The sequence below is a fragment of the Papio anubis genome, chromosome 6 (assembly GCF_008728515.1).
Source record: "Papio anubis isolate 15944 chromosome 6, Panubis1.0, whole genome shotgun sequence".
In the NCBI taxonomy this organism is placed as follows: domain Eukaryota; kingdom Metazoa; phylum Chordata; class Mammalia; order Primates; family Cercopithecidae; genus Papio; species Papio anubis.
The window spans coordinates 112,885,068-112,910,629 of NC_044981.1; the positions used below are offsets into that span (position 1 = coordinate 112,885,068).

The 25,562-nt window shown below is 44.5% G+C and overlaps 2 protein-coding genes across 3 annotated transcripts in view; one reads left to right on the plus strand and one right to left on the minus strand.

The window, feature by feature from the left end:
• The window catches only part of PCMT1 (protein-L-isoaspartate (D-aspartate) O-methyltransferase), a 60,837-nt gene extending 58,716 nt beyond the window's left edge, over positions 1–2,121 (minus strand). The window contains exon 1 of one of the 2 annotated variants that reach the window (XM_003898055.5): positions 1,364–2,121. In XM_003898055.5, coding sequence (XP_003898104.1) covers positions 1,364–1,592 — 229 coding nt within the window. In that variant the 5' untranslated portion in view covers positions 1,593–2,121. The remainder of the gene's footprint in view (positions 1–1,363) is intronic. The other variant, XM_003898054.3, reaches the window with a different exon arrangement.
• On the plus strand, positions 1,903–23,313 carry NUP43 (nucleoporin 43). Its single transcript, XM_003898059.3, has 9 exons — positions 1,903–1,965; positions 5,095–5,237; positions 5,554–5,676; positions 7,952–8,029; positions 9,098–9,278; positions 13,161–13,296; positions 15,236–15,387; positions 18,803–18,925; positions 23,049–23,313. Exons 1-9 carry the CDS (start codon positions 1,947–1,949, stop codon positions 23,276–23,278), a joined length of 1,185 nt encoding a protein of 394 aa, XP_003898108.2. The 5' UTR covers positions 1,903–1,946; the 3' UTR covers positions 23,279–23,313.
• The last annotated feature ends 2,249 nt before the right edge of the window (positions 23,314–25,562 follow it).

The following is a 25,562-nucleotide window of genomic DNA, read 5'->3' on the forward strand; positions in this document are numbered from 1 at the left end:
TTTGAGATGGAGTTTCTGCCCTTGTTGCCCAGGCTGGAGTGCAGTGGTAAGATCTTGGCTCACACTGCAACCTCTGCCTCCCAGGTTCCAGCGATTCTCCTGCCTCAGCCTCTCAAGCAGCTGGGATCACCGGCAGGCACCACCACCTCCGGCTAATTTTTGTATTTTTAGTAGAGACAGGGTTTCACCATGTCAGCCTGGCTGGTCTCGAACTCCTGAACTCAGGTAATCCACCCGCCTTGGCCTCCCAAAGCGCTGGATTACAGGCATGCCAACGAGCACGGCCAAAAAAAAATTTTAATGGTGCCAGCCCTTAAGGAAATTACAAATCGAGTTGGGAGATAAGACAAACACATGAAAAGCTAAGTAACACAGGGCAATTAAAAATACCATGTGGCAAGATATGATTACTGCAAAGTTAGCAGCAAAGAGTGTTATAAATTCTGACCAGTGAGATTATTATAGACTGTGGCCCTTGTAGTCTCCCAACAAAACGGGGACGCTATATTTCGATTTAAAAAAAGAAAGTGACACAGCAATCATCCTACCCTAAAATTATCATCAGAAGAAGGAATACAGTAAGAGAGTGAATATAAAGAAACTCCATACAAGGTTTTTAAAGCCTATGGTAGCCCTGAAAAAAGTTGGAACATTAGACACGCAACCCTTTGTTGATCCAGGACCTGTAAAGGCTCCTGAAACACAAGTCTCTCAGGAACAGCATCCTCTGTTCTTTCTCCGCCCCCTACGGAGCTTTCCACTGGACAGCCGCCCGAGAAATTTCTCCCAGCATCTGCAATGGCAATACTCTCATCTTCCTCCCCTCGCCTGTATCAGACGGTGGCATCTCCCTCCAGGGGAAAAAACCGAGGGCGGGGGAGGCTGCATAAGAGGGAAAGCTCCCAGCGAGGTTGATTATGGAGGAGGAAGGTGAGAAAAATGCAGGGGACGAGCGTGGGGTCTCCTGAGCGCCAGCCCACTCTCTCTACAAGGCCTAGCCCACACGCTCCCACCCCGAAGGCACGCCCCTCACAAGCCGGACCCGGACGCGGACCTGAGTGACAGCAGCACCACCTATACTGCACTCCCTCCCCCAGGGCCTGCAGGGAGACGACTGCCCCTGCCCCCACCACCAGCGGCCCCTGGCTCTTTCTCTCCCCTTCCAGTCCACGTAGTCGACGAGTGACAGGTCCCGAGGGAGGCGATTGCAAGCGCACGCCGTTCGGGACTACTGGGGCAACTCTGCGCCGAAGCCCTCCAACAGGCGCGCAGGGGCAGACAGAACGTTCCAGACGGCCCAGGGGGACCCGGTCCAGGCCCAGCCTGCCCTAGCTGCCCTACAACAGGCGGAGGTGGCACTTACTGCGGAGATTGTGGATTAGCTCCGAGTGGCTGGCGCCGCCGGATTTCCAGGCCATCGCTAAGCACACTCGGAGCAGGTACAGAACCACCTTCAGCGCGGCGACGGTGCCCAGCAGTTTTCCCAAGAGTGAGACCACCTCCCACACCGTCACCGCCCCGCTCGCGTCCCCGCTGTAGCTGCCGCTGTTACTGCCGTCGCCGCTGCTGCCGCCACTGCGCGCTCCCGGCATCCCCCGCGGCACGCATGCGCTCTGTGACGCCGCGCGGCCTAGGGTGCGGCCGGGTGGGGCCGAGGGCGGGGGAAGCGTGTGGCTGCTGTGGCTGCTGCGGCTGCCAGGGGGACTGCAGGGAGGCCAGGCTGAGTCAGCGCCACCGCCGCTGCTGCGTGTCCCTTTCTGAGGCCTCGAACCGCACCGACTTCGCCCTGCGGCTGGGCTCGGTAGCCTGATCAGTCGCGTTCCCGGCTGCGTCTCCGGTCACCGAGCGGGACGGCGGGATGGCGGGGTCGATCTTTGCAGACACTCCTGGTGGTTCCGCAGTCGCCGCTGGGTCAGCTGTTTCGAGCGGCGGATCTCCTCCTATAGATGTCCAGATTGTTAGACGGTGGGCTTCATCCGTTCCTACCTCGCCCAACCCAGTTGACTGGTATTTGGGTCGGTGGAGCCCGAATAACACAATAAGAATAAAACCCAACGACAAAGGCCCTCTCTAACCCGAGTACACCGGCCTCTGGCTTTGTGACAAACATGTCACCGTTAGGCTAAGCAAAGACTTTGGAACCCTGGTTCTAAAGCTGTCAGGGAGTGGAAGAATACCAGGACATGGGGGTGGGGGTTGGGGCAAAGCTTTGCTCCCTTAGAATAATACGAACGTAAAGAATTGCGATTGGTTAAAAAATACCACTGTGTCCTCTGGTGAACGTGTTATTCTCCCGACAAAAGTGTGCATTTCCACCTAATTAAGCCTCACAAATTCCACCATAGCTTTATTGCTATCAGCTCTGCAAGACCATGAGTGAGAAGCTCACTGAGAACATTGCTTGTCGCGTCCAAATCGCTGACTCGTAATTTGACCTGAGACTGACAGAATCCAGCCATCACTTAGTCCAGTAATCTTTTTTTTTTCTTTTTTTTTTTTTTTTTTTTTGAGACAGAGTCTCGCTCTGTCGCCCAGGCTGGAGTGCAGTGGCGCGATCTCGGCTCACTGCAAGCTCCGCCTCCCGGGTTCAGCCTCCTGAGTAGCTGAGACTACAGGCGCCCGCCACCACGCCCGGCTAATTTTTTGTATTTTTAGTAGAGACGGGGTTTCATCGTGTTAGCCAGGATGGTCTCGATCTCCTGACCTCGGGATCTGCCCTCGTCCGCCTCCCCAAGTGCTGGGATTACAGGCGTAAGCCATTGCGCCCGGCCTCCAGTAATCTGTTGGAAGGAAACAAGGCTAAGACATCTGTGCTACTATGTCAGCACAATTTTCAAATTCTAGTTCTTACCCGATTTTGTAAAATGTGACACTGGCCTTTTTCCCATCCAAAATCATCACTACCTATTTTCTGGGATTCTGTGACCATAAATGAAACTACTGACAAAACTGGGTTTTTTGTTTTTGTTTTTGTTTTTTGAGACGGAGTCTTGCTCAGTAGCCCAGGCTGGAATGCAGTGGCACGATCTTGGCTCACTGCAACCTCCGCCTCCCAGGTCCGCGTTCAAGGAATTCTGCCGCAGCCTCCCGAGTAGCTGGAATTACAGGCACGACCACCATGCCCAGCTAATTTTTTTGTATTTTTAGTAGTAGAGTTTCACCATGTTGGCCAGGCTGGTCTTGAACTCCTGACCTCGTGATCTGCCTGCCTCGGTCTCCCAAAGTGCTGGAATTACAGGCATGAGCCACCGTGCCCAGCCAAAACAGTGTTCTTTACTTCAATATTCAACATGAATAAATTGTTGATTTGGGACTGTAACCCACTTAATATTTTCCATTTCATCTTTTCTACAGTTTCTTGATGATCTTCCATTTGGTGAAAAGAAAAAAGTCAAATCCTTGATAGGAACCTGATAACTCTAAAGCTGAGCCAGACGGATTGCATTTACATGCAGTGCTTCCGTAAACGGTCCCTGTGAAGTAGGACTACCAATATCACATAAAAACAACAATAGCATAATGGCCCTTTTTAAAGAAACAACCAACATACAGTTATGAATACCTGTAGTATTAAAGAGGTTCATTTTTTAGATAAGTCATACCTCTTGTATTCAGTAGGATTTACATTCTTCTTTTTTTTTCTTTTTTTTTTTTTTGAGACGGAGTCTCACTCTGTCGCTCAGGCTAGAGTGCAGTGGCTGGATCTCAGCTCACTGCAAGCTCCGCCTCCCGGGTTCACGCCATTCTCCTGCCTCAGCCTCCCGAGTAGCTGGGACTACAGGCGCCGCCACCTCGCCGGCTAGTTTTGTATTTTTTAGTAGAGGCGAGGTTTCACCCGGGTTAGCCAGGATGGTCGATCTCCTGACCTCATGATCCGCCCGTCTCGGCCTCCCAAAGTGCTAGGATTACGGAGAAAAGCGAGCCACTAGCCCGGCGGTTACATTCTAGTAGGGAGGAATATGCATCTTAAGAAAACTAACGATAAAATATATCCAAAATATATGTAATCAGTGGCCTAGATATCAAATGCAAGCTCACGCCTGTAATCCCAGCACTTTGGGAGGACAAGGCAGGCGGATCACCTGAGGTCAGGAGTTCGAGACCAGCCTGGCCAATATGGTAAAATCCCGTCTCTACAAAAAAAAAAAAAAAATTAGCCAGGCATGGTGACACGCACCTGTAGTCCCAGCTACCCTGGAAGCTGAGGTGAGAGAATCACTTTAATCTGGGAGGCGGAGGTTGCAGTGAGCTGAGATTGTGCCACTGCACTTCAACCTGGGCCACAGAGTGAGACCCTGTCTTCAAAAAGAAAAAAAGCGATGTTGATTTAGATCAACATTGGCTGGGGTCATCAGGAAATGGTTAAGGAAAGAACAGATCCTTGAAGGATAGGCAGGATTCTGAGGAGTAAAGAGGAAGGGAAGAATATTATAGGTGTAACCAAAAGCACAGAAGGAACCTAGAAAACTGATTCCTGGGCTATTGACAATAGATATCACAAGCCTCATTCTTAATCATGCACATAATTAAACTGACCAAAGCTAGGCAATTGGCATCAAAACTAAAACTGGAGTCTTTCAGAATTCTAACTCCAGGCTCTGACAGTGTGTATTAACTTTCAAGCAAAGTATTTGTTCGGGGGACAAGAGGGAGAGGTTTAGGATAGTAGGTTGGCACTGTATTCGAGGTACTTCCATGAGTATTTAAGGATTTTTGAATTGTTTTCTATGCGCAGTGACCTGCAACTGCTTAGGTGTGGTTTCAAGGTGCTTTCTACTGTATTGATTTTGTTCTATTTTTGCTCTTAAATTTTACACTGCACAATTATTGAACACAAGAAAATACTGATATTGTAGATTAGGAGCAAGTCCTACTGCTCAAAGGCCAAAGCGCTCTTGCCTTTGCTCAGAGTCGCTCTAGGAGATGGGCCTCTCGGTCTAGGTTCTCCCAGTTTGTATACTGACCGTGCCCACACTGGCTACCGAAGATAATTGACTCTCTGCAGCCACCGTCTCCCTCCTAAAGTCACATCCAATCAGGGTTCCGCGGGAAGAGGCGGGGCTGAGAGGCGCGCGTTGTGCTTGCTTTTTGCAGTGCCTGCTGCGGCTGCTTTCGGCATGGAGGAAATTTATGCGAAGTTTGTGTCTCAGAAAATCAGCAAAACCCGCTGGCGACCGCTGCCTCCCGGAAGTTTGCAAACCGCGGAGACGTTTGCTACCGGATCTTGGGACAATGAGGTATCCCCGCTGATAGGGACGAGCCCCTGCCTCTTCCCTCCCTCCGGTTGAGCTGACCCCTGGCCGCGCGCGCCCCAACTCCCACCTTCTGGTTTTTCTCGCACTTCTAGGTCCCTCGGACCCTGTCTCAGGCGCGGTTGCTCCATAGCTCAGAGCCCGTGATGGTGTGCCTGAGCCTCATATCTCGTTACGTTTTAAACTCACCATACTGTTTGTCTGAGATATTTTGGAGCAAGCTTTCTGGACGGAAGCGCAACTTTTATTTTCCGAGAGTTGACGTTTATGTCATCTCAAGACAAAACTCTTTGTTTTACAGGAAAATTATGTTTCACTGTGGTCTATTGGAGATTTTGGAAACTTGGACTCTGATGGAGGGTTTGAAGGAGACCATCAATTATTGTGTGATATCAGACACCATGGTGATGTCATGGATTTACAGGTAAATCTGTGTAGCATCCAAAAGCTAACTTTGAAAGTCCTGAGTAATACATTTAAACAAGCAGAGCATCATAAAGGTTGTCTTGTATCACCCCTCATTTACAAAAAACTGAGTGCTCTGTAAGTTATGATTTGGCCGACATCATTTAGCCATTTAGTGGCAGAAAAAGGACTGGGAAAGGGGATGTAGATTTAATCATACTTTTTTATTTATTGACCATCGACTATGTGCTAAGTACCGTTTGGGGAGCTTTACAAAAATTAATTATTATTGGTTGCCGGTATATCAAGTATTGTTACTTTGTTTTACTAATGAGAAAATTGAGACTAATATATCTTGAGCATGTACTATGTGACAGATACTGTGCAGGGGGATTAACATCATTTTGTTTTTTGAATTCTCATGACAACTCCCTAAGCAGAGATTAGTGCTCCCGTTTTAAAGATTTACCACGATTTAGTGAACTTAACTTGGCCAAAGTCTCAAAACCAGTAGTGAGTGGTGGGGATGAAATTGAGCTTTCTTTTTTTCTTTTTTTTTTTTCTTTTTTTTCTTTTCTTTTTTTTTTTTTTTTTTGAGGTGAAGTCTCACTCTGTCTCCCCGGCTGGAGTACAGTGGCATGATCTCGGCTCACTACAGCCTCCACTTCCCGGATTCAAGCGATTCTCCTGCCTCAGCCTCCCAGGTAGCTGGGACTACAGGCACAGGCCACCACACCCGGCTAATTGTTTGTATTTTTAGTAGAGACAGGGTTTCACCATATTAACCAGGATGGTCTTGAACTCCTGATCTCGGCCTCCCAAAGTGCTGGGATTGCAGGAGTGAGCCACTGTGCCTGGCCGAAATTAAGTTTTCAAATCCTGGTGTGGAGAGCCCCTGCATTTTATTCTATAGAAAGCTACCTAGCCCTGGTGTACACCTGTAATCCTAGCTACTCGGGAAGCTGAGGCAGGAGAATTGCTTGAACCTGGGCGCAGAGGTTACAGTAAGCTGAGAGCGCGCCAGTCTGGGCAACAAGAGCGAAACACTGTCCCAAAAAAAAAAAGAAAGAAAGAGAAAGAGACAGAGAGAAGAAAGAGAAGAAAGAAAGCTATCTAGCCCTAGGAAAGATTTTTTTTTTTTTTTTTTTTTTTTTGAGACGGAGTCTCACACTGTCACCTGAGCTGGAGTGCAGTGGCACGATCTCATCTCACTGCAACCTCTGCCTCCTGGGTTCATGCAGTTCTTCTGCCTCAGTGTCCTGAGTAACTGGGACAACAGGCATATGCCTCCATGCCTGGCTAATTTTTGTGTTTTTAGTAGAGATGGGGTTTCACTATGTTGGCCAGGCTGGTCTTGAACTCCTGACCTCGTGGTTCACCCGGCTTGGCCTCCTGAAGTGCTAGGATTACAGGCGTGAGCCACCATGCCTGGACAATATTTTTCCTTTCTTTTTTTCTTTTTCTTTTTTTTTTTTTTTTTTTGTTGAGATGGAGTCTTGCTCTGTCGCCCAAGCTGGAGTGGTGCAGTGGCACGATCTCGGCTCACTGCAACTCTGCCTCCTGGGTTCAAGCGATTCTTCTGCCTCAGCCTGCTGAGTAGCTGGGAGTACAGGCGCCTGCCACCACGCCCAGCTAATTTTTGTTTTTAGTAGAGACGGGGTTTCAACATATTGGCCAGGCTGGTCTCAAACTCCTGGCCTCGTGATCTGCCTGCTTCAGCCTCCCGAAGTGCTGGGATTACAGGCATGAGCCAACTGCGCCTGGCTTTTCTTCTTAAAAATTTTTATTCTTTTTTTGAAACTGAGTCTTGCTCTGTCAACCAGGCTGGAATGCAGGGGCTCGATCTTGGCTCGCTGCAAGCTCCGCTTCCCCACAACCCCGACTCATTTTTGTATTTTCGTAGGGACGAGGTCTCGCCACGTTGCCCAGGGTGGTCTTGAACTCCTGAACTCAAGCGATCTGTCCGCCTAGGCCTCTCAAAGTGCTGGGATTACAGGCGTGAGCCACCGCACCCAGCCAGGAATGATATTTTTCTAACGTTTTATTGTGTTGGTCTCAAATTAAATCAATGGCGGGTAAATGTGTCTAGGAAAAAAATACTGTTTATTCATGAAAATACTTTGTATGGCAGTTTGGACTTTCAGCTCCATTAACACATGTTATTTGCTTAGCACTCATAGGCTCTTTGCTTTTTAAAATTGTTATCATTTGCTACTAATTGAGTTAAATAAATGAATAGATTTCCTCCCTGCTAGTATTTCTGAGTCTTTAACAAGCAGAAATTTTCTCTTTAGTTTTTTGACCAGGAAAGAATTGTCACTGCTTCATCAACAGGATGTGTAACAGTTTTCCTTCACCATCCGAATAACCAGGTAAAGAACTTCAGTTTGAAAAGTGATTTTTTTTTTTTTTTTTTTTTTTTTTTGAGATGGAGTTTTGCTCTTTTTGCCCAGGCACTGGAATGCAATGGCACAATCTCGGCTCATCACAAGCTCCGCCTTCCAGCTTCAAGTGATTCTCCTGCCTCAGCCTCCCAAGTAGCTGGGATTACAGGCATGTGACACCATGCCCGGCTAATTTTATATTTTTCGTAGAGACGGGGTTTCTCCATGTTGGTCAGGCTGATCTTGAACTCCTGACCTCAGGTGATCAGCCCTCTTCACCCTCCCAAAGTGCTGGGATTATAGGCATAAGCCATCGCTCCCGGCCAAAGGTAACGTTTCTAATAGACATGCCTAGTAAATATAAGACCCAGTTCATGTTAAAGGTTTTTTGAGTCATTTAGAAAAAGCTACAGAGATTAATATTTTTTTAATTAATTAATTAATTTATTTATTTTGAGACAGAGTCTCTCTCTGTTGCCCAGGCTGGAGTGCAGTGGCACGATCTTTGCTCACTGCAGTCTGCACCTCCCTGGTTCAAGCAATTCTCCCACCTTAGCTTCCCAAGTAGCTGGGATTACAGGTGTGTGCCACCATACCTGGCTAATTTTTGTATTTTTAGTAGAGATGGGATTTCACCATATTGACCAGGCTGGTCTCGAACTCCTGACCTCAGATGATCTGCCTGCCTTGGCCTCCCAAAGTGCTAGGATTACAGGCATGAGCCACAGCCATGGACCAGAGATTTATATTTTAGATGTAGGTTAATTTCCATAAGAATACAAAGAGTTGCTTTTGAACATCCAACTGCTTGATCCCTAAAAGTCATTACTGTAGTTTGAGATAAATGTGGGGCATTATTAAACAGTATTTCTTTTGAATCTAATTGTATGTATACAGAACTTTGATGCAAGTAGTTTCTAGATTTCATTATTCTAAAGGAAAAAAGATTTATTCTTGTAGAAGGATGTGAGTCAGAATTTAAAGATACTCTTGTTGGTAAGAAGTGCTAGTTCCTTAGTACTTTTCTTTAATAGTATCCTTATTTCTGATGCCTAGACTCTGTCAGTCAACCAGCAGTGGACTACAGCTCACTACCACGCAGGCCCTGGCAGTCCTTCCTATAGCAGTGCACCATGTACAGGTGTTGTGTGCAACAACCCAGAAATCGTTACAGTTGGAGAGGATGGTCGAATAAATCTCTTCAGAGCTGATCACAAGGAAGCTGTAAGAACCATAGGTAAGAAAAATCCCAGCCTGGCCAACATGGCGAAACCTTGTCTCTATTAAAAATACAAAAGTTAGGCTGGGTGTGGTGGCTCACCCTGGCAATCGCAGCACTTTGGGAGGCGGATCACCTGAGGTTGGGAGTCCAAGACCAGCCTGACCAACATGGAGAAACACTCTCTCTATTAAAAATACAAAATTAGCCGGGAATGGTGGCACATGCCTGTAATCCCAGCTACTCGGGAGGCTGAGGCAGGAGAATCACTTGAACCCGGGAGGCGGAGGTTGCAGTGAGCAGATTGTGCCATTGCACTCCAGCCTGGGCAATAAGAGTGAAACTCTGTCTCAAAAAAAAAAAAAGAAAGAAAAGAAAACTGAGCCAGGCATGGTGGTGCACGCTTGTAATCCCAGCTACTCAGGAGGCTGAGGCAGGAGAATCACTTGAACCTGAGAGGCGGAGGTTGCGGTGAGCTGTGATGGCACTCTACTCCCACCTGGGCGACAGAGGGAGACTCCGTCTCAAAAAAAGAAAAATCATTGTATTCCTTTCATTCATCACAGAGTAACTGAGTGCTTACCATATACTAAGTAAACACTGCCGGGCATGATGGCTCATGCCTGTTACCCCAGCACTTTGGGAGGCCAAGGCAGGCAGATCACAAGGTCGAGAGATCGTGATCATCCTGGCCAACATCGTGAAAGTCCGTCTCTACTAAACATAACAAAAATTAGCTGGGTGTGGTGGCATGCGCCTGTAGTCCCAGCTACTCAGGAGGCTGAGGCAGGAGAAGCGCTTGAACCTGGGAGGTAGAGGTTGCAGTGAGCCAAGATTACACCACTGCACACTAGTCTGGCGACGGAGCGAGACTCCATCTCAAAAAAAAAAGTAAACACAATGAGCCGGGCGCGGTGGCTCACGCCTGTAATCGCAACACTTTGGGAGGCCAAGGCGGGCGGATCACAAGATCAGGAGATTGAGACCATCCTGGCTAACATGATGAAACCCCGTCTCTACTAAAAATACAAAAAATTAGCCTGGCATAGTGTCGACAGTTGTCTGTAGTTCCAGCTACTCTGGAGGCTGAGGCAGGAGAATGGCGTGAACCTAGGAGGCAGAGCTTGCAGTGAGTCGAGATCGCACCACTGCACTCCAGCCTGGGCGACAGAGCGAGACCCCGTCTCAAAAAAAAAAAATAAACACAATGTTAAGTGATTGAGGGATATAAAAATATATGGCTGGTAGCAGTGGCTCATGCCTATAATCCCAGCACGTTAGGAAACCAAGGCAAGCAGATCATTTGAGGCCAAGAGTTTGAGACCAGCCTGGCCAACATGGCAAAACCCTGTCTCTACTGAAAGTACAAACATTAGCTGGGCAGGGTGGCACACGCCTGTAATCCCAGCTGCTTGGGAGGCTAAGTCATGAGAATTACTTGAACGTGAGAGACTGAGAGGCTGCAGTGAGCCAAGATCACGCCACTGCACTCCAGCCTGGGTGACAGAGCAAGACTCAGTCTCAAAAAAATACATGTACACATGCACGCACGGCAGGATCCCTTTGTCAAGAGAGTAGGTTGATGAGGCCAGTACGAATGACTGACTAGAAGAAACAGAAACCATTTTTTTTTTTTTTTGGCAAGAGGGCATTATCAGATAAAGCATCTGGGAGTAGGTAGTAATTAATAGTTTTTCTGGGTTCTAGACCATAAGTAAGACTAAAAGATGGCGTACTAGACAAAGGGAATAGGCCAGAGGCAGGATAAAGACATTCAGAGAATGACAAAAAGTATGGTTTGACCTGACTTTAGATATCTATGTAGGAGAGATGAAAGATGAAGCAAGAGAGGGGTAAACTGGGGCCAGATGGCAGAGTCTGTAATGCAAAATCACAGAGGTTTCATCTTTTAGGTAGAAAACTAAGTGTATTGGTTCTCAACTATGCTTCAGTCAGATTTCTCTGAGGCAATTTTTTAACTGTCCACCACTCTAGACCTCTTAAATCAGAATCTCTAGGAATTGAGCCCATGAATCCATTTTGTGAGTGGTTTTTTTTTTTTTTTAAGATGTAGTCTCACTGTGTCACCAAGCTGGAGTGCAGTGGCATGACCTCAGCTCACTGCAACCTCCACCTCCTGGGTTCACACGATTCTCTAGCCTCAGCCTCCCAAGTAGCTAGGACTATAGGCACACGCCACCACGCTCAGCTACTTTTTGTATTTTTAGTAGAGACGGGCTTTCAACATGTTGGCCAGGATGGTCTTGAACTCTTGACCTTGTCATTCGCCAGCCTTGGCTTCCCAAAGTGCTGGGATTACAGGCGTGAGCCGCTGTACCTGGTCTCTTGTGTTATTTATTATGATTTTCAGTTTTGAGTTAAGTTGCATTACTTTTTTTTTTTTTTTTGAGACAGGGTCTTGCTCTGTCACCCAGCCTGGAGTGCGGTGGCATGATCCCAGCTCACTGCAACCTCTGCCTCCCAGGTTCAAGTGATCCTCCCACCTCAGCCTCCCAGGTGTCTGGGACTACAGATGCATACCAGCATGCCCAGCTAATTTTTGTAGAAATGAGGTTTCACCATGTTGCCCAGGCTGGTCTCAAACTCCTGGGCTCAAGTGGTCTGCCCACCTCGGCCTCCCAAAGTGCTGAGATTACAGATGTGACCCACTGCACTGGGCGACTTCACTTATTTGTTAATTAATGACCATTGCCTGGTGGCAGTGTACAGGAGTGGCACAAACTAAAGTCCATAAAGTATATGTTAAATTATGAGGCTTAAGTTCTAAACACCAGGAAATCAACAAAAAGGAACATTATGACAATCAGGAATGACTTCATGGAGAGGGCGAGAGTTGATGAGGGTGAAAATGAGTAGATTTGGGATGAGTCTGTAGAATAATAGAAGGTTAGAGTGAGCTCTGTAGGAAGCACTGGGGTTTGGCTCAATAGGATGGAAGTTCTAGGTCAGGGACTAGTGGGAAGTAAGATTGGGTTTAGAGGAGCTTGAACAACTGTCTCAGAAATGCAGGTTAACAATCTTAAGAGTTAAAAAGGAATGTATGAAAACTCAGCCTTCCATTTAGAAAACAGTTCAAGGCCAGGCCTGGTGGCTCACGCCTGTAATCCCAGTACTTTGGGAGGCTGAGGCAGGCGGATCACCTGAGCTCAGGAGTTTGAGACCAGCCTGGCCAACATGGTGAAACTCCGTCTTTACTAAAAATACAAAAATTAGCCAGGCAGGCTGGCATGTACCTGTATCCCAGCTACTAGAGAGACTGAGGCAAGAGAATCGCTTGAACCTGGGAGGCGTAAGTTGCAGTGAGCCAAGAGGGCGCCACTGCCCTCTAGCCTGAGCAACATCCATCTCAAAAGAGAAAGAAAACAGTAGGCCAGGCGTAGTGTCTTACGCCTGTAATCCCAGCATTTTGGGAGGCTGAGGCTGGTGGATCAGCTGAGGTCGGGAGTTCTAGACCAGCCTGACCAACTTGGAGAAACCCCATCTCTACTAAAAATACAAAATTAGCCAGGTGTGGTGGCACATGCCTGTCATCCCAGCTACTTGGGAGGCTGAGGCAGGAGAATTGCTTGAATCTGAGAGGCAGTGATTGCGGTAAGCCAAGATCGCGCCATTGCACTCCAGTGTGGGCAACAAGAGTGAAACTCCGTCTCAAAAAAAAAAAAAGAAACAGAAAACAGTTCAGACGTCCTGTGAGTAATATTTTTCCATCCAAAGAGAATCCATTTAAACATATACATTACCATGCATTTTTCTATAGAAATTTAAATTATAAGTTACTGGAAATTGTAGTATATCAATCCATGAAAGGAGTGTGATTTAAGATTTTCTTGGAAAAAAAGGGGACTCATTAACACATACTACCATTTTTTAAATTTTTAGACAATGCAGATAGTAGTACACTCCACGCTGTAACCTTTCTTCGAACTCCTGAGATTCTAACCGTAAATTCAATTGGACAGTTGAAAATATGGGATTTCAGACAACAAGGAAATGAACCTTCTCAGATATTGTCACTGTAAGTGTTGATTTGTAATTTCAGTAATGTAATCCAAAAATTAATGTGTTAGGTTGTTTATAGCTACTGGCTTTAAGCCATATTGTATTTTAATTGCATTTTAAGAGGGAGATCCCTGATTAAAATTTGGTAGAGCAAGCATTACTTGACAGGGTTGATACTACTATGCTTCATTTAGTAATTATTTGTTATAGTGATTCAGAGCCTTTACTCTTTGAAGTTTGTATTATTTCATGGAGAACTTATTTCTGCTCTTTCAGTGATTGTTTAATGGATAAAATATACTCCAGATGTAATGATTGGGGGGAAAATATAATTCCAGATATTTTTTCTGAGCAGAAATCCCCCTTTTTAGGTGTACAACCTTCTCTCGTAAGAAAATAGAATGTTTCACACTGAAAAAATAGTTACATAAACTAAGCATTAAATAAGGTGATAAATCATACTTAGTATACCTGATGTATGAATTTTTAAATAATCTAATAAGTGGAAATGTGATTTGTACATCTTACCATCGGATTATCTTTCATTCCATGTCTTCAGATTGAAGTGAAAATAAATAATTGTGGCCTTGAATTATTTCCAAATTGTACTATTTAGAAATATATCTAATTTAGTTCATTTTTTTGGTATCATTAAGATTCAGCCAGGCCGGGCATGGTTGCTGATGCTTGTAATCCCAGCACTTTGGGAGGCCAAGGCGGGCGGATCACTTGAGGTCAGGAGTTCGATACCAGCCTGGCCAACATGGTGAAACCCCATCTCTACTAAAAATACAAAAACTAGCCAGGCATGGTGGTGTGTGCCTGTAGACCCAGCTACTCGGGAGGCAGAGTTTGCGGTTAACCAAGATCAAGCCATTGCATTCCAGCCTGGGCAATAAGAACAAAACTCCGTCTCAAATAAAGATTCAGCCAGTAGCTCCAGCCACTACGTTGTCAGTTAGTTACCATATAAAACATGTTTCTTGACTGAGCATGGTGGCTCACGCCTGTAATCCCAACACTTTGGAAGGATTATCTGCAGTGAGAAGTTTGAGACCAGCGGGGGCAACACAGTGAGACCCCATCTCTACAAAAATTTCTTAAAATAGCCAGGCACAGTAGCATGTGCGTGTAGTCCTAGCTACTTGGGAGGCTGAGGCAAAAGGCTCTTTTGAGCCCAGGTTGCAGCAAGCTGTAGACAACACCACTGCACTCTAGCCTGGGTGACAAAACAAGACCCTGTCTTTTTTTAATTTTTTTATTTTTTGAGACAGTCTCACTCTGTTGCCCAGGCTGGAGTACAGTGGCATGATCTTGGCTCACTGCAACTTCTGCCTACCAGGTTCAAGCGATTCTCATGCCTCAGCCTGCCAAGTAGCTGGCACTACAGGCATGTGTCACCATGCCTGGCTAGTTTTTGTATTTTTAGTAGAGATGGGATTTCGCCATTTTGGCCTAGTTGGTCTTGAACTCCTGTCCTCAAGTCATCCACCTGCCTTGGCCTCCCAAAATGCTGGGATTATAGACATGAGCCACTAAGCCTGGTCAAGACCCTGTCTCTTAAAAAACCAAAAAAACAGGCTAGGTATAGTTACCAGTCATCCCAGCACTTTGGGAGGCTAAGGTGGCTAGATCACTTGAGCCTGGGAGTTTGAGACCAACCTGGGCAACAAGGAGAAACCCCATCTCTACAAAAATACAAAAAGTTAACCAGGCATGATGGTACACACATGTACTCCTAGCAACTCAGGAGGCTGAGGTGAGAGGATCACCTGAGCCCAGGGAGTTTGAGTCTTCAGTGAGCAATGATCGCAGCACTGCACTCCAGCCTGGGTGAAGCCTTGTCTCAAAACAAACAAGCAACAACAACAACCAAAAAAAACGTGTTTCCTGTGTTACACAAAGATAAATTATACTTTATTTGATTTTGATGTCATTGTTATCTCCCACAAAAGGACTGGTGACCGAGTGCCACTCCACTGTGTTGATAGACATCCCAACCAACAGCATGTTGTAGCTACTGGTGGCCAAGATGGAATGTTGAGTATTTGGGATGTTAGACAAGGTACTATGCCTGTGTCTCTGCTGAAGGCTCATGAAGCTGAAAGTAAGTATTGTGGAGATGCAAAAAGTTTGTATTGGGTGAGTTATATGACATATAATAAGCACCTTTCCATAACGATACATGTGGATCATTTTACATTGTAGCTTTTAATGACTGAATTGTGTTAATTTAAATAATTATCTAATTTCTTTTTACTTGACATTTGCGTTCTTTAACTTTTTTTTTTTTTTTTTTTTTTTTTTTGGAAATGGAGTTTCACTCTTGTTGCCCAGGCTGGAGTGCAGTGACGCTATCTCGGCTCACCACAACCTCCGCTTCCTGAGTTCAAGCGATTCTCTTGCCTCAGCCTCCCAAGTAGCTGGGATTACAGGCATACACCACCACACCCAGCTAATTTTATATTTTTAGTAGACACTGGGTTTCTCCATGTTGGTCAGGCTGGTCTTGAACTCCTGTCCTCAGGTGATCTGCCCGCCTCAGCCTCCCAAAGTGCTGGGATTACAGGCATGAGCCACCATGCCCGGCTTTTTAAAAGACAGGGTCTGGCTCTGTCGCCCAGGCTGGAGTACAGTGGTGCAGTCACGGCTCACTACAGCCTTGACTTCCAGGGCTCAGGTGATCCTCCTGCATTAGCCTCCCAAGTAAATAGGACTATAGGTGTGTGTCACCACGCCTCGCTGATTTTTTGTTGTTGTTTGTTTTTTTGTAGATAATGGGGTTTCACTTTATTGCCCAGGCTGGTCTCAAACTCCTGGGCTCAAGTGATCCTCAGGAAATGCTGAGTTTACAGGTAAGAGTTATGAGCCACCACACCAGCCACAGGTTTCATTCTTATATCTAAAACTGTAGTGGAATCCTTAGATATTTATCTGTATGTACTTTTTTTGAGACAGGGTCTCTGTTGCCTAGGCCAGAGTGCAGTAGTGGTGTGATCATAGCTCATTGCAGCCTCGAACTCCTGGACTTACACAATTCTCCCAAAGTGCTAGGATTGCAGGCATGAGCCATTATTCCCATGCCCAGCCTTATGTACTTATTTTCTTAGGATAATTTTTTAGAAGTAGAATTGCTAGGCCAGACCTTTTGCATAATGCACTGACAGATTTTTCTACACAAAAATAATACCAGTTTAAGCCAGGCACATTGGCACTTGCCTATAGTTCCAGCTACTCAGGAGCATGAAGTGGGAAGATTGCTTGAGCCGGAGAGTTTAGGCCAGCTTAAGCAACATAACCTCTTTAAAAAGTTAGTAATACTAGTTTAAGGCAGGTGGGTGACATGCACCAGCTTCTTGGGAGGCTGAGGCGGGAGGATTGCTTGAGTCCGGGAATTCAAGGCTGCAGTGCATTATGATTGCACCTCTGCACTCTAGCCTGGACAATATAGTGAGACTTTGCTCCCTGAAGAAAGGTAATAAAAATCATACCATTTTATGTGCCATAGTGAAGTGTGCCAGAATGCCCTTTTCCCATGCAAATGCAGGCTCTTTGTCATATTTGCTAAAAAATGTGCTCCTCAATTTATTGTTGCATCATTTTTTTAACATGAATGATAGATGTATAAGCTTTTTTTTTTTTTTCTTTTGATTCTGGTGGAGATGATTTAGCTGAGTAGCTGAGGCTACATGCATGTACCACTACACCTGGCTAATTTTTTATTTTTTGTAAAGACAGGGTCTCACTATGTTGCCCAGGCTGGAGTGCAGTGTCGTGGTACCTCAGTTAAGCCTTAACCTCCTGGGGTCAAGTGATCCTCTTGCCTTGCCCTTCTGAGTAGCTGGGACTACAGATATGTGCCACTACACCTACCTAATTTTTTTTATTGTTAGATTTCTATAGAAATTATGATTCCATAAAAGATTTTGAGGAAATGAGGAAGACTGGTATCTTTCAGAATTGAATGTGATTTTGGAATATATAGAATTTCTTTGGGGCTGAGCATGGTAGTTCATGTCTATAATTGTAGCACTTTGGGAGTCCTAGGCAAGCAGATCGCTTGAGCTCAGGAGTTTGAGACCAGCCTGGGCAACATGGAGAAACCCTGTCTCTGTTAAAAATACAAAAATTAGCCAGGTATGGTGATGCATGCCTGTAGTCCTAGCTACTGGGGAGGCTGAGATAGGCGGATTGTTTAAGCCTGGAAGGTCAAGGCTGTAGTGAGCCATGACCATGCCAAAAATAAAAAGCCCTCCATCTGAAACTGGATCCAAATTCTTGGAACATTTCCAAATTTTGGTTTGCTAGAAGTCAGTTGCTATTTCTCTGATAAAGGCCAGAAGTATTCAGAATCTTGGCATTAACCAATATTGGATATTGCCTCTTAGAAATTCATTTTTGTATTTCTATTAGGGTCTTTCTCAGTTTTTCCAATAATATAATCTTCATATGTTAATGACACAGGAATTGAAAAATAAGACAACTTACCAATTAAAAAAAAACTTTTCCGTAAAAAACAGTCATTCCTAGCTGGGCACACACCTGTAATCCCAGCACTTTGGGAGGCTGAGGCAGGAGGATTGCTTGAGGCCAGGAGTAGAAGACCAAGGTAGACAACATAGCAAAACACTGTCTCTATTTTTAAAATTTTAAAAAAAGCTTTTCATAAAGTAATAGGGTTAAATGTTTTAGCAATTATTTTCTTTTCTTTTCTTTTTTCTTTTTCTTTTTTTTTTTTTTGAGATGTAATTTTGCTCTTTTTGCCCAGGCTGGAGTGCAATGGCGCAATCTCGGCTTGCTGCAACCTCACCTCCCGGGTTTAAGCGATTCTCCTACCTCAGCCTCCCAAGTAGCTGGGATTACAGGCACCTGCCACCACACCGGGCTAATTTTTTGTATTTTTGGTAGAGATAGGGTTTCACCATGTTGGTCAGCTGGTCTTGAACTCCAGACCTCAGGTGATCCACCCACCTTGGCCTCCCAAAGTGTTGGGATTACAGGCATGAGCCACCGTGCCCAGCTACTATTTTCATTTATTTCCTTGCCCAGTACACAAATTTATTTGGCTTCTTTTTCCTTTTTTTTTTTTTTCTCAGTCTCACTTTGTCACCGAGGCTGGAGTGCAGTGGTGCAAGCTCGCGCAACCTCCGCCTCCCAGGTTCAAGTGATTTTCCTATCTCAGCCTCCTAAGTAGCTGGGACTACAAGCATGTACCACCACGCCTGGCTAACTTTTGTATTTTTAGTAGAGATGGTATTTCACCATGTTGCCCAGGCTGGTCTTGACCTTAGCTGATCCACCCGCCTTAGCCTCCCAAAGTGTTCTTTTTCCTTTCTACATGTTATAGGCATTGGAAAGTTATGTTATGTCTTTAATTCTGAAACCTTTAATTTTTATGATAGACTTGAGGCTTGAAGGTATGCGATGGAGGATAATGGAAGATGGTGCCTAGAGATGGGGGTTTAATGTTGTTTGTTCAGCGAATCTGCACAGGAATGAGCTTCTTGATTCTTGTCTCTTAGTGTGGGAAGTTCACTTTCACCCATCCAACCCAGATCATCTGTTTACCTGCTCTGAAGATGGATCCCTCTGGCACTGGGATGCTTCCACAGATGTACCTGAAAAGTCGTCACTCTTTCACCAAGGTACAACTTTTTAATGAATACTCTTATGTGTAATCTCTCTTTTTTTTTTTTTTTTTTTTTTTTTTAAAAAGACAGAATCTCACTCTGTCACCCAGGCTGGAATGCAGTGGCACGATCTCAGTTCACTGCAATCTCCGCCTCCGGGGTTCAAGTGATTCTTGTGCCTCAGCCTCTCGAGCAGCGGGGACTACAGTCATGCACCACCATGCCTGGCTAATTTTTTTGTATTTTTAGTACAGATGGGGTTTCACCATGTTGGCCAGGCTGGTCTCGAACTCCTGATCTCAAATGATCCGCCTGCCTCAGCCTCCCAAAGTGCTGGGATTACAGGAGTTAGCCACCATGTTTGGCCTTTTTCTTTTCTTTTTTTTTTTTTGGATATAGAGTCTTAGTCACCCATGCTGGAGTGCTGGAGTGCAATGGTGCAGTCTTGGCTCAGTGCAACCTCTGCCTGTCGGGTTCAAGCTTTTCTTGTGCCTCAGCTTTCCTAGTAGCTGGGATTACAGGTGTGTGCCACCACACCTGGCTAATTTTTTTGTATTTTTAGTAGAGATGGGGTTTTGCCGTGTTGGCCAGGCTGGTTTCGAACTCCTGGCCTTAAGTGATCTACCACCTCAGCCTCCCCAAAATGCTGGGATTACAGGCGTGAGCCACTGTGCCCAGCCTGTTATGTGTAATTTTATCGTACTTTAATTTTGTTTTTTTTGTTTTGTTTGAGACAGGGTCTCACTCTGACATGCAGGCTGGACTGCAGTGGCATGGTCACAGCTTACTACATCCTCGCCCTCCTGGACTCAAGCAGTCCTCCTGCCCCAGCCTCCCAAATAGCTGAGAGCAGAGGTTCTTGCAACCACAACCAGCTAATTTAAAAAAAAATTTTTGTACAGACGAGCTCTCACTATTCTGCCCAGGCGTGTCTTGAACTCCTGAGCTCAAGTGATCCTCCTGCCTGGGCCTCCCAAGGTGCTGCTGTTATAAGCATGAGCTGCTGTACCCAGCCTTGTAGTTTTTACTTAATGGCAAAACATTTTTATTCTCTTGCCTCAGAGTAAATTTGAGTATCACAGGGCTTGAAATCTGACTGTCAAGTTACTTACTACTGTATGGCTGATGGCTAGAAATGCTGTAAGCTGGCTCACTTGAGACAGCCAAGGTTCTTCTTTGTGAGTGCCATTGACCTAGACCCTCATGCCATAGCACAGACACAGGCAAATCTTTTATATTGCATTGCCAAGTTTGTGTGAATGGCAAGAAAAAAGTTGATATTTGATGTAACTGAGGGTACTGGTTTTTTCTCAAGTTGGGCCGGGTGTGGTGGCTCATGCCTGTAATCCCAGCACTTTGGGAGGCCGAGGCGGGTGGGTCATCTGAGGTTGAGAGTTCGAGACCAGCCTGACCAACATGGAGAAACCTCATCTCTACTAAAAATACAAAATTAGCCTGGTGTGGTGGCGCATACCTGTAATCCCAGCTACTCAGGAGGCTGAGGCAGGAGAATCACTTTTACCCGGGAGATGGATGTTGCAGTGAGCCGAGATCGTACCATTGCACTCCAGCCTGGATAGCAAGAGTAAAACTCCGTCTCAAAAAAAAAAAAAAAAGAAAAGGGCCTGCTTTTCCTCATTATAGTCAGTGGTAGGTTATGGTCAGCCAAAAACCATTCTCTTGTTGTAATCAAGGGTTTGTAGGTTTTTGCATTTTCCAAGTTTCCTGTTTTTGAGGGTTTGTCTGTGGTTCCATAGTTCTTTTGCTTATTCATTCATTCAGAAATATTTACTGAATGCCTATCATGTAGGCATTCTTCTAGGTGTTAGTGCATATAACAGTGAGCAGAACGAAATGTCAACACGCATAGAGCAAATATTCTAGTAGACAGTTAAAAAATAGATAATGTATCAGTAAGAGTCCAATCAGAATGTCAGAAACTACCTTTGATGTAGAGGGAATTGGTCTCACATGTGTTAGAAGGGCTGGGAAAACAAAAGGTAATAGGAGAGGGGTTGGGAGAACAAATAGGAAAAAAGGGAGCACCCAGAAATAATAATTGTTAGTACCCCTGCTACTGCATTGTTGAAAATGCTGTAAAAGTTTGTTCTGAATCAGCAGAAAAGGCGCTCCCTCACCAGGCTGGAACTACCACCAGTGTTGTTGCTAGAAACCTGGAGCAGGAAGGAGCTGCTTCTCCCCTCTGTCTTCCAGTCACTCACCATGAATACCTGCTATTGGCAAGGCCCATCTGGATGGCAGATGCCAAAGCAGCCTGGAAAGTGGAGTTTGCTGACTTCCACCCCCTACAGTATATAGCAGAGCACAGAAAAGTGGAAAGGAGACCGAAAAGAAAAAGGAGGCCGGGCGCAGTGGCTAACGCCTGTAATCCCAACAATTTGGGAGGCCAAGGTGGGCAGATCACCTGAGGCCAGGAGTTCGAGACCAGCCTGGTCCAACGTGGTGAAACCCTGTCTCTACTAAAAATACAAAAATCAGCTGGGTGTGGTGGTGGATGCCTGTAATCCCAGCTACTTGGGAGGCTGAGGCAGGTGAATCGCTTGAATCTGGGAGTTAGACGTTGCAGTGAGCCAAGATCGTGCCACTGCACTCCAGCCTGGGCAACAGAGTGAGACTCTGTCTCAAAAAAAAGAAAAGAAAAAGGAAAATAATGTGGCCAAATACACTGCTAATTACCATGAAGAAGAATACACAAGAGTAGGAGGAAAAACAATAAAGACAGGGGTGACGGGAGCTACTCTAGTTAGAGAGTCGTAAGAAGAAGCCACTTGGCAGAAGGAACATTTGAGCAGAGACTTAAGAGAAGTGAAGGTGTAAGTGACATGAAAGCATTCTAGGCAGAGGAAACAGCAAATGCTGAGGACCTGAGACAGGCAGAGTACAGCAAGGACACCATGGTTGCAGCTCAGCCAGCAGGGTAGAGTGGTGGGAGATAAGGACTGGTGGCTGAGGAGCCCTGGGACTTTGTAGCCCATGATAAGGACTTTATGGGAGAGCGGGGAGAAAAGTAGAAACAAGGAGATGAGGAAGGAGTCTTATCACAGTGGCTTGAATAATGTGTTAATCTTTACAGTGTGCAAGAGCAATGTAAAATGTAGGGGCAGTAAAAGATAAACAAAAACTAAGGGGAAAATATTCTAAAAATTCTCCAGAAAAATTCTGGAGTGAAGAGCATGTGTGGAGCATGCATGTATGTCTATGCTAACTTCATCTACAGAGAAACAAACAGTTTCATCTAAGGATTAACTAAGTATGTACTTGGTTTTTACTTCCTTCCGCCCCTAACCGCACAGTCTTGAACTTGCAAATTTACTTTTAAGGAACCTTGGTTAGACTGGAAATAAAACTTTATTCTGTGTCTACTATTGCAAGGCACAGTATTAGACACTGTGAAAAAGTAAAACAGATGTAAAATATGCATCCTGCTCTTAAGACATTCTTAGTCATAGACAGAGGCATGGAAAGTTCAATTAGGATATAAGAATTGTTATAAAGTAGTAAATTAATGGTACATACAAGTGCTGAGGGTTCCAGGAAAGAGAAAAACGTGAAGTAGAGGTTGTCTTCAAAGTTTTCTTAGAAAAGGAAGTTCAGCCATATTTTAAAGGATCAGCAAGATTTTAAATGTACTAATCTTTCAGCTTCAAGACATAAGGACTTGGCACAGAGCACTTAGCACAGAACCTGGTGCATAGTAGGTACTCAGTCATTTGTTGAGTGAATTAAATTTGTACTTATTTGATATTAAACCAAGTTGAGAGGAAAGTAAGTTGGAAATAATGTCTTTCTTTATTCAACTTGTCTGCTGGCCATTTTGCTACGTTTCTGAGACTTTCCGTTAAAAGATGAACAGAAAGACAGACAGTTGAAATCATCTGCTTTGCCTGAAGATGTCAAGTTTGGTATCCAGAGTATCCCATGGAAATTTCAATATTTAATATCACTGAATAAGCCTTTGGTCAAAAGTGGTGATATATAATAATGGAATTATTAGCCTATTATTCTGAGAATTAAACACATTGATATCATCACCTTTCTAAATATCAGTAGAAGTTTGGATGTTTACTAATATAAAAATCATCTTGAAAGATTTCTTCCTTTTCTTTTTTTCTCCCAGGAGGAAGAAGCAGTACTTTTTTGTCTCATAGCATTAGTAACCAAGCTAACGTTCACCAGTCTGTCATTAGCTCCTGGCTCAGCACTGATCCTGCAAAAGACCGAATTGAAATCACAAGCTTGCTTCCCAGTAGGTCTCTGTCTGTGAACAGTTTGGATGTTTTAGGTCCTTGTCTTGTTTGTGGAACCGACGCAGAAGCAATTTATGTTACTAGACATCTTTTTTCATAGAAGTACTGTAATTATAAGATTTCAGATAGAACATACAATTAGCCCTTTGAAATCCAACTTCTGTGCAAAATTTTATTATCAGAAAATGCAAGATTTGCAGGGGAAACATCAGTAAACTACCATTAATGTCAATGCCCAGTTTTGGCTTTTGTTAGCCTGACACTCCCACACAGTTGTAGGATCCGGTAGATGGCTGATGGCAAAATATTGTGAACATGTGGAAGAAAATCAGTGGGATTCTGGTGCTGATGAATGGGTTACCTTCAGAGTATTATTGACAGCTCATGGAACTAGTTCTTTATTTTTGATGCTGTGGGAATTAACACATCAGTGGTGGTTATGGGAACCACCAACAGGTTCCTACAGTTTTTATCAGTAGTATGTGGAGTATATGCCTTCCTAGTGGCAGTTGCCAATGTTAACGATTATTCTTTTTATTGCAAGTATTTCCTGTGATCCTTCCACACTTTATTTCCTTAATAATAATAATAATCTTTTTCAGAAAGAATTGAGTAGAGCAAAAATGACAAAGATGTATAGCTGTGTTCGATTTTTTTTCTGTTTTTTTTTTTTTTTTTTTTTTTGAGGCAGAGTCTTGCTCTGCTGCAGTGCAATGGTGCGATTTCGGCTCACTGCAACCTCCGCCTCCTTCCAGTTCAAGCGATTCTCCTGCCTCAGCCTCCTGAGTAGCTGGAACTACAGGGGTGCACCACCACGCCCAGCTAATTTTTGTATTTTTAATAGAGACAGAGTTTCACCATGTTGGCCAGAATGGTCTCGATCTCTTGACCTCATCATGATCCACCCGCCTCGACCTCCCAAAGTGCTGGGATTACAGGTGTGAGCCATTGTGCCCATGCTGAAATTTTTTTAAGGTGAAAATGTTTTGACAAGTTGCTTTTTCAGAATAGGTTTTTGAGCAGAACTCTTTCAGCTCCTTAGACCCAATTTTATTTTTGTTGAAAAGGAAAAGATACAACATTTTTCCTAAGGAATTTAGCTTTTGTTTAGCTTCACAGCATAGTTGAAAGTTGCCAGACTGAACATTGTGCAACCAAGTAGAATTCTATATTGATAAGCGAACTGATTTCCAAACTAAAATTTGATAGATAAAAGTATTATTAATCAAATGATGATATGATCAGAGTAAAGAATTTTGCCATTTTAAGTCTTTTGTTTTAGCCACCTGTAGTCTTAACAACCATCTTTATCCTTGTCTGCAGGGATAATAATAACCTAATGTAGTGTTTTAAGATAATTTAATGATACTATCTTTCCAAAGTTTGTTAGATTTTAAATGTATTATTGAGCTGAGACCTTAATGACAAATCACTGCTGCTATAAGACAATTGAAGTGTTCATTTACTTTGTAATTCCAATAATCATAGTTACGGAATTATGGTAAGGTTTTGCTTTTCTGTCCTATAAATATATATATTTTTTGAGACGGGGTTTCGCTCTTGTTGCTGAGGCTGGAGTGAAATGGCATGATCTCAGCTCACTGCAACCTCCGTCTCTTAGGTTCAAGCAGTTCTCCTGCCTCAGCCTTCCGAGTAGCTGGGATTACAGGCATGCGCTGCCACACCCTGATAATTTTTTTTTTTTTTTTTTTTTTTGAGATGAAGTTTTGGTCTTTCACCCAGGCTGGAGTGCAGAGGCACTACTCTCGGCTCACTGCAACGTCCACCTTCTGGTTTCAAGTGATTCTCCTGCCTCAGCCTCCCGAGTAGCTAGAATTACTTACAGGTGCTCGTCACCACGCCCAGCTAATTTTTGTATTTTTAGTAGAGACAGGGTTTCACTGTGTTGGCCAGGCTGGTCTTGAACTCCTGCCCTCGTGATCCACCTGCCTCAGCCTCCCAAAATGCTGGGATTACAGGCGTGAGCCACCGCTTCTGGCTGATTTTTGTATTAATAGTAGAGACAGGGTTTCACCATGTTGGCCAGGGCTGGTCTCGAACTCCTGACCATGGGTAATCAGCCCGCCTTGGCCTCCAAAAGTGCTGGGATTACAGGCATGAGCCCCACTGCGCCCTACCTATTTGCAATTCTTTTAATGCCACTTTACCTCAGGGGTTTTGGATTTTTGATCTGTCTATAGTAGTATTGCTGGGACTAATGTTTTAAAGAATTTTTGTTACTACTAAATAATTACAGAAAAAGCAAAGTCAAAAGAAAATTTTAAGTACTTAGAATTTCAAGCACACAGTATTCTTTTCATATCTGTTTCTATCCATCAATGTATATAATTTTTTAATAAAATGAAATATACATACTATCTTTG

Excerpts from the sequence above, each read along its gene's own strand:
- NUP43 (XM_003898059.3), top strand. Across the intron at positions 8,030-9,097 it reads TTCACCATCCGAATAACCAG|ACTCTGTCAGTCAACCAGCA; the intron begins GTAAAGAACTTC and ends TCTGATGCCTAG. Across the intron at positions 15,388-18,802 it reads GAAGGCTCATGAAGCTGAAA|TGTGGGAAGTTCACTTTCAC; the intron begins GTAAGTATTGTG and ends CTTGTCTCTTAG.